The 15877-nt window shown below is 53.7% G+C and overlaps 1 protein-coding gene across 3 annotated transcripts; it reads left to right on the top strand.

The window, feature by feature from the left end:
* The first annotated feature begins 10107 nt into the window (after nucleotides 1-10107).
* On the top strand, nucleotides 10108-15111 carry Ccdc124 (coiled-coil domain containing 124). Of its 3 annotated transcripts, none has more exons than XM_021638165.2 (5): nucleotides 10108-10170; nucleotides 13148-13317; nucleotides 14211-14397; nucleotides 14478-14592; nucleotides 14691-15111. In XM_021638165.2, exons 2-5 carry the CDS (start codon nucleotides 13159-13161, stop codon nucleotides 14893-14895), a joined length of 666 nt encoding a protein of 221 aa, XP_021493840.1. In that variant the 5' UTR covers nucleotides 10108-10170; nucleotides 13148-13158; the 3' UTR covers nucleotides 14896-15111. The 3 variants fall into 3 exon arrangements, with proteins under 3 accessions (XP_021493840.1, XP_021493841.1, XP_060237976.1); XM_021638166.2 differs by lacking the exon at nucleotides 10108-10170 and adding an exon at nucleotides 10250-10389; XM_060381993.1 differs by lacking the exon at nucleotides 10108-10170 and adding an exon at nucleotides 11440-11573.
* Nucleotides 15112-15877: the final 766 nt, after the last annotated feature.

The raw sequence follows: 15877 nt of genomic DNA, 5'->3' as shown, positions 1-15877 counted from the left end.
CAGGCCACACACCCTCCCCCAGATGGTGTCCTTCACAGCACAGCTGACTTCAATCTCCCAATATTTTTTTTAGCATTTTTGCACGCACAGACCCCTGGCTGTTCTGTTCTCGGCAGCTTTGTCCTGTGGTGCTTTGAGCAGGAATTTTAGAAGCTCCTCCTGCTGACTCACCCAAGACTCTCACTCCAGACCCTCTCCAAGACCTGGTTGCTGCCCTCCTGGACAGAGCATAGAGCCCAGGCCTCCCTCTCCTTCCCTCCATGTCCCACCCCCACTCCTGCTGACTGTCCCAAAGGGCCAGGTGGGGCCTCCCCTACAGGGCTGAGTCCATCTCCCCTGCTGATTTTGGCATCTGCAGCTCAGGCCAAGAGCCTGCGGACATTCCTGATGGCTCTGGGGCAGCAGAGGCCCTGTCAGGAACCAGGAGAAATGGAGCCCAGCCTGCGCCCGGCAGGAGGCAGTTAAGTTCCTTTGGCTGAGTCAGCTTCAGGCTTGGCTGGCTCCAGGGACAATGCAGAAACCTGCCGGGTGGGACACTCCAGTCAGTCATCCTAGCACGACAGTGGAAGGAGCTGAAGCTCCAAGTGTCAGCCTTGGCTTCATGGTGTGTACCGAGCCAGCCTGGGCGACCTGAGATGGTCTGAGTCCCAAACAGCAACCACAAACAAATTCAGAATTCAAACCTGCCTACAGTGGAGGGAGAACTGGGGTCCTCCTCCTGAACTAGGGCTCCTCAAGCTTAGCCCAGCACACCCCTACTGAAACAAAACCCAGTGAAGTTGCTGTGTAACCCGCCCACTGGCTGCACCGCTCTGGTTCTCCATATTGTTTTTACTGAGACCTGGCCAGTTCCTCAGCAGTTGCTCTGGCAACACAAAGCCAGATCAGATCCTGAGTTGTGCTTTTCTAAAAATCTTGCATATTGGAGCAGAACTTGGCTCAGCATAGAGCACCTGCCCGTCATGTGTGAGTAGCTGGTATTGCCAGAAGGGTTGATGGTTCCTGGCTGTCATCCCATTCACCCACCCTCCTTTGTGAATGATCTGAGTCCTGCCCACTTTCAGCTCCAGACTAGCCACAGCCTGAGTCTACCTCAAACACAACAAACAAAACAGAAATGGGAAAAGAACCCGTGCGGAGGGCAGCAGGGAGCTGTGGGCGGTGTGCAAGCTCAGTGTGGACACTTGGGATGGAGACGGGATCTGGGGAGGTTAGCAGGTGCTGACCTCAGGGGCTGCTGTGGAGCCTGGGGGCTGCCCGCGGAGCTGGGCTGGCTACAATGGGGCTTGTGAAATGTCTGCCTGGAGTTCCGCGGCTGTCGACGCCCCCCCCAGCCCCAAGCTAGTGATGGATGCAAAGTGCTGCCTGTTTCTTCATTGGGTTAATGTCTTCTTGGTTTCTTCCAACATGGGTGGTGAACCTGGGGCTTTGAAACTTTTAACAAACCTCAAGAACAATCCCATCATTTCTTCTGCAACAAAAATAAAAGGACAAAGTGTAAGAAGGTCTAATGTTGATGGCCGGCAGCTTATGTCTCCTGGCGAAGAAAGACCTTCAGACCATGAAATAACGCCAAGACCTTTTAACCTTTTTAGACTGGGCAGACTCTCAACTAGCTCATCTATGGTAACCTGTCCACTTTCCTCACCAGCCACGTGGCCAGCTAGCCTCCCGGGATGGAGGCATGTCTGTCTCCCTCTGTCTCCTGGCAAAAAGCCTTCCTCCTTCTCCAAAATTCCTGTTTCTCTCAGGAAATCCCACCTTCCACCTCTCTTTCTCTTTCTCTCTGCCTCTTTCTCCCTTCCTCTTTCTCTGTCCAGTCAGCTAATTGGCCAGTCAGTTTTTTATTGACAGCTGCTACATCCATAGAACACACAAGATATTCCTCTACATTCTGCCTTTTAGTCCAATAAAAAATAAAAGGCTGTGTATGTGTGAGAGTGTGTTTGTGTGTTTGTGTGTGATAAACTACCTTCAGTAAGAACAATTATGAAACAATCAGGAAAACCGTATATAAAAGTTACATTGACTTACCTGTATTTGCCAACCGTGAAGAAAGCAACATCTATCCTATCTTGGTGAGCCTAAAGTCCTGAACCTAAATCTATCTCTATCAACCTAAAAATACCTATCTAGACAAAAAAAAAAAAAAAAAAAATCTTCTTAACTCCTAAACAACTAAGCTTAATTGTACAACTATAACTATTCAGTCTTCAACCCCATCAGAGACTTGGAAAGTAACAAAATTATCACCTGAATAAGCAGGAAGTGGAGGCAAGTGGCTTCCAAGATAAATAAAAATACAAAGGACAGGTCGCTGCCTGGACAGTCGTCCAATAGCTCTCTGCCATGTTGGCCCAGCATGTCTAACAGACTTAATCGTGAAGCAAGGAGAATGGAGGACCTGCTGTCTAGGCAGTCGGCAGCTGCTGCCTCCGCGCAGCGCACCACACAGACTCACAGTTAGCTCCGAACTGTTCAAGAGGGAAGAAACGAACCCCACTGCAGTGGACCACTCGTGGGACTCCTCTGCCACCTGATTTCGCCTTTTCACACTGTGGGCGGTAAGTCCGTGGGTTTACCAACCTCTGGAGGGACTTCATTTTTGTGCCTGTAAATTTTATTTGTTATTATTATTGGTTTTTCAAGACAGGGTTTCTTTGTGTGGCCCTGGACGTCCTGGAACTCACTCTGTAGATGAGGTTGGCCTTGAACTCAGAGATCTGCCAGCCACTGCCTCCCTAGTACTGGGACTAAAGGTGTGCACCACCACAGTCTTGCTTATTTTGAATTATAAAGGGCTTTTTAAATTTTCTTTTAATTATGTATATGAGTGTGTGTCTGTGCAAGTCTTCCCAGAGACCACAGATCACCAGAAGCTGGAGTTATGGGTGATTACTGGTATGGGAAAGCAAAACCTCATTCCCAGGAAGAGCAGCAAGCAAACGTAACCTCTGAGTCATCTTTTCAAGAGAATCTTTGAAGTGTTTTGAACAAGTTCTCATGAAGCTAAAGTGTATTATATCTTGAAGTGCTGGGTAGGTTACACCATTATTTGTTGTGAAAAATCTAGGGGTGGAAAGGACTGAGAGAGGGGAACAAGGTTGTGTGAAGAGGGCAAACAATACCACACAGCATACACAACACTGTACAAAAGTATGAGATTGTCAATGAACTCACTCAGAAATTTGAAAATTAAAAAAAAACAAAAAACAACTCTATAGTTTCAGAAGCTACTTTATTCAATCAGGGACAGCCTGGGAGGCAGCTCACACAACACCATCCTGAACGCATGAGAATCTGCCCAAAGGACAAGAATCCTGAGATGTTCTGGAGAGATGGCTTGGGACCTGAGAGCGCAGAGGATCCAGGTTCGGTTCCCAGCACCCACAGCGAGTGCCTCACCGCTCCAGGGAGCCCAATGCCACTTCTGACGTCTCCATCTCCGGGGACCAGGCATACATACGTGCACACAATCTAAAATAACGAATGTTATATTTTTAAAAAGAAAAAAGTCAAAGATGCACAAGATTTATATTTATTGAGCTGGACAAGGTGGTAAATGCCTTTAATTCCAGCACTTGGGAGGCAGAGGCAGGAGGCTCTCTGACAGTTCAAGGCCAGCCTGGTCTACATACTGAGTTCCAGGACAGCCAGGGCTACATAGTGAGATGCTGTCTTGAAGAAACATGGGGTTTGGGAGGAAGAAGGAAGGAAGAGTGTGGGGCTGGTTTTCAGTTTCCCCCTGGAGCTGTGCCTGTCCCAGGAGCAGACCCCACATGGCAGCTGCTGGCTTATGTTTGATGTGGGCAAAGAGTCTGCAGATTGTCCCCATATCAGTGCACACAGCCCGTGTGCAGCAGATTGTGGCTGGAGAGGAGGAGAGGGGTCAACCCCAGAAAGCAAACAGGCCTTGGCCTCTCTGCTTTGTGTCCCCAGGGGCCTCGTCACATGCTGGGCTTCATGCCCGCCCGGCCCACCTCCCATCAGGCTCCGGGCGGTTGCTGGATTTGGTCCTTTCTCAAACATTTGTTTTGAGACAAGATGCCTGCAGGTGAGTCACAGCCAGGACATTGAGGGGAGAGGGCCCAGGCGGGGCTGCAGCTGCACAGGCCCCAGGGGCAGATGAGAATCTGGATCCACTGTGGATCCCAAGGAGGGACCAGCCTGTGGTGGGGCCAGGAACCAGCAGGGATTCCCAGGCTCTGGGAGGAAATGGACGCACAAGATCCTCCTAGACAGGTGACCGAGCAGGCACAGAAGTCCCCTCAGGGAGAGGCGCCGTTGCCTTGAAAAGTCCAGGACAGGACAGGGCAGGAGCCGAGTGACTGAGACAGTTTGGCAGTGGGATATTCCGGGGCTTAATAGAGGTGGGAAACTAAGGGCAGAGAGTGTAGACTGAAGTCTCATTTTAGATGACATTGATCAAATAAACCAGACACAAGAGCTGAAGACATGGCTCAGTGGCTAAGAGCCCTGGATGCTCTTTCAGGGGACCCGGGATTAACTCCCAAGCACCCAGTAGCTTACAACTGTCCATAACTCCAGTTGAGGGGACCCAATGCCCTCTTTCCATCTCTGTGGGCACTGAATGCACGTGGTGCACAGACAGACAACCAGGCAGAGCAGTCACACACACAGAATTTAAAAAAGAAAACACACCAGGCATGTCACTGTCATCTCAGCACTGGGACACAGAGACAAGAGAACTGGAACTCACTGGCCACCCAGGCCAGTGAGAGCAGACAGAGAGCAGGGAAGGCATCCAGCACTATCCTCAGGGTTGCATACGTGCACACAGAATGAACGAACAAATCACTGAGAGACACAAAAGAACACCAACAAAAATAAATCACAATGTGCAAGTGAAGGCAGGAGGATTGCTGCAAGTTCCAGGCCAGCATGGGCTGTAGTGAGAGACCCTGCCTCTCAACAAATGAGGAAAAACCCAAATCACAGTGACTCACACAGTCAGGTATGCTTTACCTGAAATTCCAACAGAGAGAAAGAAAGGAAGAAAGAAAGAAAGGAAAGAAGGAAGGAAGGAAGGAAGGAAGGAAGGAAGGAAGGAAGGAAGGAAGGAAGGGGAGAGAAAAAGAGTTCTCTCTTTTTCTAAAGAAAGAAAAGAAAGACAGATAGGAAGAACGAAAGAAAGAAAGAGAGAGAGAGAAAGAAAGAACGAAAGAAAGAGGTTCCTCTGGTATAGTGATTTTGGCTTGGTGACCAAGCCACAAGGAGTCTCTGTGTGACCAGAGACTTGGATTTGGGATTCAGCTAAAAGCTGAACTGACACCATTCTCCCCTGACACATTAGCTTTGTTTTCTTCTATATCCACTGCTTGAGACAGAACTAAACATACAGCATACACCCCCAGCCCCTCACTGGGGCATTCTCGGCAGGGGCTCCACCACTGAGGCACACCCCCAACCCCTCACTGGGGCATTCTCGGCAGGGGCTCCACCCTGAGCTCACTCCCACCTCTCCTCAGTGCCTCTGGGCCCCACTGAGTGTGTGTCAAAGATAACCCAGTTTGCTCTGGCTGTGGATGGCTGAGCTTGCTGACTGAGGTGGCGTGACCTCAGAAGTATTTCATGTGCAGAAGATTAAGGCCTGATTCTGAGTAGACGAATTTCGCAAACAAGTGTGTGAAAAATGTACCTTTTGGGAGGAGCATATAGAAAGTTCGTCAAGGTGTTTCCTAAGGTGCTGTATCAGAGGAGAAGACAGCTTAAAATGGGGACATGGAACGCTTTCTACTCCTAGCTTTTGAGGTGCTGGTCCCTGACTGATTTTGAGCTGGGAACAAGCCCCATCCTGCCAGCCCCCATGTTGGTGGCTGAAGCATCAGGGTTTGAGGACAACCTAATCTTCACAGAGAAATCTACTTCATAGAAAGTACTAGTGCCTGGGGCAGCAGCTCAGTTGATAGAGTGCCAGGGGCTCAGTGCATGGGATGCTGGTAGCTCAGGCGGTAGGCTGCTTGCCTAGCATCTAGGAAGCACCGGGTCCATCCCCAACATCATTGGGGTATGCTAGGCACTGCTCTCAACACTCGGGAGGCTGAGGCAGGAATCCTTCAGTTTGAGGCCAGTCTGTTGGACACAGAGAGATCTGCCCTCAACATCAACAAGAGCAGGTCAGCCTGGCTACTTGAGTTTCTGTCTCCAAACAAAAGGCAAATTTATCATTGAACCAAACCAATGTCATATGTGAACTTTACCATTTAGATAAAATGAATAGGTTTAATAACAAACACAGGCAATGAATTATCAGGAACAAACGTTTGCATTTCTCTTAAGGTACCTAAGGTGCTGTGTCTCAAGAGTGAGCCTTCCTGCCCGTCACTTGAGGAAACAGACATAGCACTTTTCAAGGTTCTTTTCTTTCCCCCTTTCCTTTCCTTTGTTTTTGTTTTTGTTTAAACAAAGTCTCTCTCTATACCTCTGACTGGCCTAGAACTCACAGAGATCCTCCTGTCTTTGCCTCCCAAATGCTATGATTAAAGTTATGCACCACCAGGTACTCAGCTAGCTTGCTTGCTTGCTTCCTTCCTCTTTTTTCTTTCTTTTTTTTTTTTTTTTTTTTTTTTTAATGACTCAGGGTCTCCTCTTGCCCACACTGGCCTCAAAGTCAAGGGTATTTGAAATTTCTGGTCCTTCTTCCTTAGACTCCTGTGTCCTGGGGTAAGAGGTAGGTGTCAAAATGTCCAGCTATGGCTCAAGCACTCTAACAACTGAGCTACAAGCACTTTACCCCCTGAGCTATAAGCATTCTACCAACTTAGTCCCAGAACCCACTTTTTTTTTAAGATTTATTTATTATGGATGCAGTATTCTGCCTGCATGTACATCAGATCTCATTTTGCCATGTGGTTGCTGGGAATTGAACTCAGGACCTGTGGAAGAGCAGCCAGTGCTCTAACCTCTGAGCCATCTCTCCAGCCCTGAACTCGTTTTTTTTGGTATATGTCTTACTATAGCCCAGGTTGGTCTCAGCTTGATAATTCTCCTCCCTCAGCCTTCTCAGTGCTACCAAATATTACCACACCATCTACTATTCAGCGAATTTTCTCTGTGACTCTCTTATGATGTATCCATGCCAACAGAAGTAGTGTGAGACGGCCTGGGTCCGGCAGGAGGGCTGTCCTCTGGGTCTCTGACATCACTGCTGACCTTAGTGGTACACAAACTAAACTACCTGTTGATAGCTGAGTCTGTCCTTCATAACTGCCACCACCTGGATTGGGGCAGCTCAGGTTGTTGCCAGGACATGGAGGCAGAGCCGATTCCCACTGAGCCATCTTCCCTCTCACAGCAACAGACACCCCGAACTACACTTCATTTCTCTCTTTGTTTTTAAGATTCATTTCCTTATGTAGTGTTCTGCCAGCATATACACCTGCACACCAGAAGAGGACACCAGATCTCATTATAGATGGTTGGGAGCCACCATGCGGTTGCTGGGAATTGAACTCAGAACCTCTCAGGACCTCTGGAAGAGCAGTCAGTGCTCTCAACCTCTGAGCCATCTTCCCAACCTACCTTCTTTCTTCTTTTTTTCTTTTTTTTTTTTTTGCTTGTTTGCATGTTTTTGTTTTTTGAGACAAGGTTTGTCCGAGCAGTCCTGGCTGTCCTGGAACTCACAGAAAGCTTCCTGCCTCTGCCTTCCAAGTGCTGGAATTTAGAGTGTGAGCCCAGTCTGTCATAAAGGGGCGTGCCTGCCATCCCAGTCCCTGGGACACAGAGGCTACAGGGTCATTCAGGGCTGCAGAGTGAGTTCTAGTCCAACCTGAGCCCCATTATACTCTGTTTCAATAAACAAACAAACAAAGCCAGGTGTGGGGGTACACCCTGGTGGGCCAGAGGCAGGTGGATCCTCTGAGTTCTGGGCCAGCTGAGGCACACAGATCCTCTCAGTAAAATCAAATAGAATAGCATAGAACAGAATTTAGGCCAGAGTCTCTGAGGAGGGTACAGTCCAGTCTCCGGGTCCCCATACCTGAATCAGGATGGGGTATGAATCATGGGAACCTCAGGTGGGAGAGGAACCCTTCATCAGGGAACTGGTTAAAGTATCCCAACAGTGTCCCATGCTCAAGGCATTGTCCTCCCTGGCTAGAAACCTGCAATATTTTTACTTTTTCTTTTGTTGTTGTTTTTTGTTTGTTTTGTTTTTTTGAGATAGGGTTTCTTGGCTGTCCTATACTCCCTTTGTAGATCAGGTTGGCCTCGAACTCACAAGAGAACCACCTTACTCTGCCTCTCCAAGTGCTGGGATTAAAGATGTGCACCACCGTCCTAGACTGGAAAACTGCAATTTCTCAGCACCTCCTGGAACTGCATTTCTAAGGAGGGCGGCCCGTGCACAGCCTTTGTCATAGCCCATCAGAAGGGTGAAGACAACTCAGGTGTCCTCCAGCCTGCACTAGGCTGAGGCGATACACACACACCACATGCAAATACCTGTACACTCACACACGCATACACTAATGCACCAGACACAAGTGCGCACACATGCGCACACCCTCACACACCGCAAGTAAAATGGAACTTTAAAAACTTTAATGTCTTTTATTGAAGCGCGGCTCTGGCCCGCAAATCCTCACCTGCGCCCCGGTGGGCCTCGGTCTCCTGGTCGCGCTCGTCCACAGTCACATCGGCTCCTCACGAAGCGCTCTTCCGCTCTTCCACGTAGACGCTGAACAACCGGTTTGTATCTGAGTCAAATTCCGTGAGCGACCCGGAGTCCTCAGTTCGGGAGCCAGGGGGGAGCTGTGGCCCGCTCCGCGGTGGGTGCAGGAAGGGCCGGCCTGGCCCCGGCTGCCCTGGGGCCTCCCCTCTTCCCGGCAGCCAAACAGCACCGCAGAGCCCGCAGGTCCCCTGTCCCGACATCACAGGCCTCGGGGAGCAGAATTGGGCGGGATCGATCTGGCGATTTGGGGAAGGAGACGGAAGGGCGGCCGGGAGGCCAGGGCCTGGCGCGTGGAGGCGGTGGCGGGAGACCTGCGGGCAATGGGAGCCGAGGCAGGCGTTAGAGAAGGGGAAGGCCCCGCGGCCTCGGGTCCCCGCAGCCGGCTGCCAAAGGCGCCCTTGGCGGAATGACCCAGCCCGCCCGGAGGGACCTCCCTGGAAGCTATGCTTTCCTCGCTGGGCTCCATCCTCCTGTGGCTTCATTAGCCAGATATGACGGACCGACTGGGTGGAGGGACTAGTAAAGAAAAAGCAGAGCTGGTAACCGTGATGGGCCGCCTCGGCAGTAAGGGCAGACACCCCGGAGCTGCGACTTAGCAAGTCACTTCTCCTCATTTATTCTGAGACAGTGTCACTTTAGCCTAGGCTTGCAGTCCTGCTCCTGACCCCACCGTGCAGGGAGGAAGGATGCCATGCCCAGCTCTGCCGGCTTCACTTTAGTCTAATTCAAGATCTACACCTGCCGGGCGTGCTGGCACGCGCTTGTAATCCCAGCATTCTGGGAGGCAGAAGCAGGAGGATGTGTGTGAGTTTGAAGCCAGCCTGGTCTACAAAGTGAGTCCAGGACAGCCAAGGCTACACAGGGAACCCTGTCTCAAACAACAAGAAAGAAAGAGAGAGAGAAGGAAGGAAGGAAGGAAGGAAGGAAGAAAGAAAGAAAGAAAGAAAGAAAGAAAGAAAGAAAGAAAGAGAAAAACAGACAGTTTCTACTTCTGAGCCTCAGTTTCCCGGCCCGGACAGGACGAAGAAGGCTAGTCTATTTTTTGCCCAACGCTGGGGTGCCATTGTCACTGCAGAGCCCAGGAGCAGCCAGGCACGCACGCCGCCTGGGCCACAGACGCCCCCTGGTGGCCAGACAGCGCCGTCCCCAGGCCGATTTGAGGCCGGCGCCGCCATCTTTTCTTCGGGCAGCAGCCAGCTTGGTAAGGTCACTACTTAGATTAAAGTCTTTGTCTTCCGTTTTTGTTCATCAGTGCCTAAAATGCGCACATAGCACGACATTTTAAGAAATATTTTTATTGAGAAAAGGAAGACGTGCTGACAACACTGGCTGAGTGTCTCGGCTGAGAGAAAAGCCAGTTGGTACAGCCTCTACCAGGATGGCGGCACCCCAGAACGTCATGACGGCGCGCACCTACAGGTGAGTGCGCAGGCGCGGGACGTCATCGACAGACGACCGGGCTGGTGCCGGGGGAAGAGGTAGGAGCGGCCGCGGCACGGGCGGAGCCGGGCTGCGGGCACGCCGTGCGGGCGCGGCTCGGCACCGCAGTCCTGCCGGCCGAGGGCGGAACCGGAGACGGGGTGCCCGGCGGTGGGAGCCCCCGGCGCGCAGGCGCAGCAGCGCGCGGGGAGCCCGCTTCCGGGCCGAGGTCGAGCCAGGAGGGCTTCCAGGAGGAGGAGGTGGTGAAGGAGGAGGAGGTAGTGGAGGTGGAGGAGGTGGTGGTGGAGGAGGAGGTGGCGGTGGTGTTTTTCGCAACTTTCCTCCTGCCGTGCAACCTGGCCGTCTTGGGAAACCGTGGGGCACTTCTGGAAGAGGATTTTTGGAGCTCTCGGCTCACTTTGTAGCGTAGGCTGCCTGGACCTCGGTGTGGTCCTCCTGCTTCGGCTTTGCAAAGTGCTGGTAGAATAGAGGCGTGCGCCCGTGGTGCCCAACCTAGGAACGTCTTTCCGGCTGGTTGTCGTTCGTAGGTCGGGAAGCCGAGGTGCTGGTGCGGACTTGATGAGGTGCCTGGCGAGGCCCTTTGCCGTCAATGCACGCACCTCCTTGATGCTCCCAGCCGTCTGGCGACCACGATTTGTTAAATGAATGAAGTAGTTCATTTGTTGAATAAATACAGGCAGGAGGATTGTGGGTCCTGACCAGCCTAGCGAGAAACGGGCTCTGTCTGGAGAAAAATAGCCCCAGATGCCCCTCCACCTCCCCCACCCCCAAACACACACCCCAAGACACGCTTGGAAGAGAACTTTCCGGTCTGGGGAAGGCAGCGGCTACGGCCTGTTCGTGCCGGGAACACACCTGAGCTGCTTTGCTTCTTAGTCAGGTTCTTACTGTGTAGCCTAGACTGGCCTAGAACTCAGGGGTGTCCGCCTGTCTGCTGGGACTGTGCCCAGGCTGCTCTGAAGGTTCAGTAGGCGTTCACTGGGTTAGAAGAGGAGCGTGAAGCGCTGCTGAGTCAGGAGAATGGAAAGTTCCAGACCAGGTGTGAAGGTCCTGAGGCCCCGGGCTGATGGGAGGGTTTGAAGGCTCAAACGGAAGCAGGTGTGGCTGCCATGAGATTAGGAGACTTGGGTCATGGATAACAGGGAATTAAGTCGGGCGCCTCAGTTTCCCCAAGTGGCCTCACTTCTGCGGGTGCTTCTGGGAGCCCTGGGGAGCTTTGCTGCTGACCCAGGAAGGAGCTTGGGATTCAAGGATGGTTTGGGGTCCAGCTGGGATGGCTTGTGCTGGAGCTCTGGCGCCTGCCCCATGGCACTGTACCCCTGTGAGGAAACTGAGGCACACAGGAGTGCCTTGGCCACAGGGACAGAGCAAGCGCTGGGACCCAAGCTGCCCTGGTCCACACTGCTCTGTCCCTGACTGATGGTCCGTCTGAGGCAGTGAGGTAGGACAATACTACAAAGCGGTCACAGCCCTCCATCTCAACATGAACTGGCCTTGTGTCTGTATCCCATTCCCCCCACCCCACCCCTGCCAGCCAGGGCTACAGGTGGGTGGTGCCCTTCATGCTGCTGGGAATGGAATGGCTTCAACAAGGCAGCCAGCTTTCAGGTCCCTGCCCACATGGCACCCACACTCAGCTGCTGAATGGGGCTTTGAAAGCCACATAAGTGCATCCTCAGCCCTGCCACTTCTCTGTCATTCACCCTCTGAAGCCTCATGGACCCCTGTCTACTGGGAAGCTCTCTTAGTAGGATACGTGACTGCAGATGCATGGGGTTTCTTGGAGGGCCAGAGAGGGGTCTTACAGAGAGAGAGGACCTGATGGGGGTGATATCCTGGTGGTCCCGGACCACTTAGGACTGTCACCCTTACTTGGGGTCACTAAGCTGGAGATGCTGGGAAGGCAGTGGGGAAGTGGTCCAGCGTGCTGCAGGCCTTGGGCAGGTGCGTTTTATGTGAGGATATTTTTGGTGTTCTTGCTTTCTGATATGGTCTCATTGTGTAGCTAAGATGGCCTGAAACTGGCAGCCCCCATACCTCATCCTCCTAAGGGTTTGGATCTCAGGCACACCCCACCACACCCGACAGGAAGAGGGTTGCTCCCGAAATCCCTGAAGCATGGCCCCTCCCTCACCTGAGGGCCTGACCACCCCACAGTTAAGGTTCTGGGGCCTTACAGTTGAGTCGGTCCCCGAGGTGCCTGTGTGTGCACCCGCACCTTGTGGATCCAGTGTGAGGCTCATAGGCACAGCTTCTGAGCCAGGGTGCAGGACCTCAGCAGTCTAAACCAGGACACCCAGATGGCTGGCGGCGGGAGCCATGCAGGATTCCTCTAGACTGTGACTTGTGACAGACAAATAAGGACATCAGTGGATGCTCCGTGCGGCATGCGCTGCTGTGGAGTATTATCCAGCACAGAAAAGACTGAGGCCTTAACACAACCCGCAGTGCTGAGTGACAGCAGCTGGACACAGAAGGCCCCATGGTGAATAACCTGTTGACTGAAAATGCCTCCAGGGACAAAGTCAGGGGAAGTCAGTTGGGCTAGGGCAGGGGGCAGGAGTGACGGCTGATAGGAATGGCATTTTCTGGATTAGGCAGTGGTAGTCTCTGTATAACACTGTAATCGTAGCTCTAAAAAATTATTACAAAGGGATCAGAAGAGACTCAACAGAAGAGCCCCTGCCTAGAATCTCCCAGTGAGGGGCTGGGGCCGTGGCTCAGGGGTGGGGTCTTAGCCTAGAATCTCCCAGTGAGGGCTGTGGGCGTGGCTCTAGTTTTGTGGGTAGGGTTCGGTTTTCTAATGTGAGAAGAGACGCTGACTGGTGGGACTGTTTCCCTTTCTATCCCAGTGGCTGCCCAGGGTCACACAGGATTGTGTTATTAGGCCAACCTGGGCTACATAGTGAGACCCTATCTTTAAAAAATGGCTTCTGTATGTGTTCTGTAAGTTGTAGAGAGGGCTGGGCCCTGGCCACAGTGCAGCCCCTCTCTGGCCTGCTTTCCTCCCTGCAGCCTGCTGAGGGATGCCCAAGAAGTTCCAGGGCGAGAACAGCAAGTCGGCAGCTGCCCGAGCACGGAGGGCTGAAGCCAAGGCAGCGGCTGATGCCAAGAAACAGAAGGAGCTGGAAGATGCTTACTGGAAGGATGAGGACAAACACGTGATGCGGAAGGAACAGCGCAAGGTGGGTGGGGCAGTGTCCTGGGGCTCCAGGTAGCCACGGAGGGCTGCGGTGCAGTGGCCAGCTGAAGGGGCTCTATGTTTGTCCCTAGCCTTAGTTGTGTCCTCATTCTTTGACTCCTGGGCCTACTGGGTTACTGGAGTGGTTTGGGGCTGGTGCTGACAGATCATCCCACTAGATGGCGACACACACACACCACACCACACCACAGTCCCCTTGGGCCTTGCCCTGCTGGCTGCTGAGATGCCTGGTGCCAGCCTTCTTTGCCTTCAGGGTTTGTGGCTCGGCTGTGACCCAGGCTGACCAGCTGAGCCTCCTGCTGCAGCTTCCCCCGCAGCTCATGGCACTCCAGGGTTACCATGCTCAGAATGTGTGTATGTCACTCCAAACCGATGACCACTTGGTCCTAGGCTCTTGGGACTTTCCAGAAATTGTCCTTCTTTTGGGAACGGGCTCAGCTGGCACAAGACCCTGCCCAGGCCCTCTGCCCTCCCTCGGGACGTAAGGGGCCCTGAAAGACTAGGAGTGGGATGTTCAGAGCCTGAGGAGCAGTCTCGGGAGAGCAGGCTGCGAGGCCTGTGGCGGGACAGGGCTGGGGCAGAGGGTCCTCAAGAAGATGCTGTTTTGGACTAATGGAGAAGCTAAGGCCGGCTGTCGTACCTGCCCTCAGATACCTTTGACTTTTGAGTGCAGACAAGCCTTTCTGCCCCTTTCTGTGCGTTTGGGGCGGTGGATGCGGAGTGCCATTGTGAAAACTTTAGCTGCCCGCGTCTTTACACACTAGGGTGCCCTGAGAGGTCGGGAAGGAGGGCGCAGTGCCCTCTTGGGTCCCACCCTGGGGCCTCAGACAGGATGTGACTGCAGAGCCGCCCATGGTGCCCCTGTTGCTGCTGCAGGAGGAGAAGGAGAAGCGACGCCTGGAGCAGCTGGAGCGCAAGAAGGAGACGCAGCGCCTGCTGGAGGAGGAGGACTCACGACTCAAGGGCGGCAAGGCCCCGCGTGTGGCGCCCGCCAAGGTCACCCGCGCGCAGATTGAGGACTCCCTGCGCCGAGAGCAGCGCCAGGAGCAGCGCCAGGAGCCTGGTGCGCACGGGCCCGGGACGGTGGACCCCCGAGGACTTCGCCCGCCGCCGGGCGCTTACATCCTGCCCCTCTCCCCGCAGTCGAGAAGGCCAAGAGCCACCTGGAGCTGCCGCTGGAGGAGAACCTGAACCGGCGCCTACAGGAGGAGGGCAGCGTGGAGGCGCGCACTGTAGAAGACGCCATAGCGGTGCTCAGGTGGGCGGGGCCCCGAGTGGGAGGGGTGGGCGGGGCCTGAGGAGTGCCGCGCTTTGGGGGCGGAGCACAGGCCTGGGTCCTGACTTAAGGGCCTGTAGTGTGGCAGAGGACGCAGACCGGCACCCGGAGCGCCGCATGCGTGCGGCCTTCACTGCATTCGAAGAGGTGCAGCTGCCACGGTTGAAGCAGGAGAACCCCAACATGCGGCTGTCGCAGCTGAAGCAGCTGCTGAAGAAGGAGTGGATGCGCTCGCCAGACAACCCCATGAACCAGCGGGTTCTGCCATTCAACGCGCCCAAATGACAGACCCCGCCAGAGTCCAGCTTATCTGAGTCAGCTCATCCCCCTCCAGCCAGGCCTGCCCAGGGGATCCATAGAGATCCGGGCGTGGGGCCCTCCCGGCTGCGCCATAAGTTACCCTCAACAACCCTGAGGGGCCCCGCTCTGAGCGACATCCCAGCCCCTGTGTGCCCCGTGGAGCCCGGCTGAGCACCCGCCCAATAAAGGCTGTGGCGAGGGTGCTGCGGTCTGTGTCTGTGGGGACCGCGGGAAAAGGGAGAGGATCTGTGGTGACCATGTCGGATCTACTGGCCCAGACTTGCCGGCCACCCTGGACAACAGTGCAAGGGGGGGTGGGTGGCCGAGGCTTCTGGTCACGGAGCAGCAGGGAAGCTGCCGTCTGTACTCACCCTGAGCCTGTTCCCACGGTAGGTTTCTCCCAGGTGACACACAGGGAGCATGAGTGTGCTGGGCTGGCTGGGGTTGGCTGGTGAAAGCCCTTGCCGAGAGGGGGAAGAGTGTAGGATTTGCACTCAGAACTGCTTCTCTAGCTGCCTCAATCCGGAAGAGCCTGAGGGAGCTGGGTGAGAGTCCTGTACGCCGTGGCCAGTGCAGACGGCACGCCCTGGCCCCACGGTCACAGGATATTAAGATGACCGGTCATGGGGAGGAATTTATCAGGTCTGACAACAGACACCCAGCATGCACAGAGCCTTCACTTGCCGCTTGGACCCTTCTCAGCTCCTATTTTTTTCTCAGATTCTGCCTACACAGCAACTATGTCATCCTCAAGACCTGTGTTCTCCCAGGTTCTTGTACCAAGAAGGATGCCGCTGTTCCCCCCTCCCAAGGGCCAGGGCTAGGATGAAGGGGGCTTGGTTAAGTGTAAGTCTCATAAGTTCTGTCGCTGATCAAGAGAGAACAATTGATGCCAAGGCCTCGGGCAAAGTGGAGGCACAGTGCTGCCAGGATATGGCTGTGGCAATGAATGTGGCAAGATGGGTCA

Source organism: Meriones unguiculatus, chromosome 4 (assembly GCF_030254825.1).
Source record: "Meriones unguiculatus strain TT.TT164.6M chromosome 4, Bangor_MerUng_6.1, whole genome shotgun sequence".
NCBI lineage: Eukaryota > Metazoa > Chordata > Mammalia > Rodentia > Muridae > Meriones > Meriones unguiculatus.
The sequence above is the reverse complement of the archived record's forward strand: the minus strand, read 5'-3'. Positions and strand labels throughout refer to the sequence as shown.

Excerpts from the sequence above, each read along its gene's own strand:
- Ccdc124 (XM_021638165.2), top strand. The coding sequence starts at position 13,159 with ATGCCCAAGAAGTTCCAGGGCGAGAACAGCAAGTCGGCAGCTGCCCGA. Across the intron at positions 13,318-14,210 it reads TGCGGAAGGAACAGCGCAAG|GAGGAGAAGGAGAAGCGACG; the intron begins GTGGGTGGGGCA and ends TTGCTGCTGCAG. Across the intron at positions 14,593-14,690 it reads GACGCCATAGCGGTGCTCAG|TGTGGCAGAGGACGCAGACC; the intron begins GTGGGCGGGGCC and ends AAGGGCCTGTAG.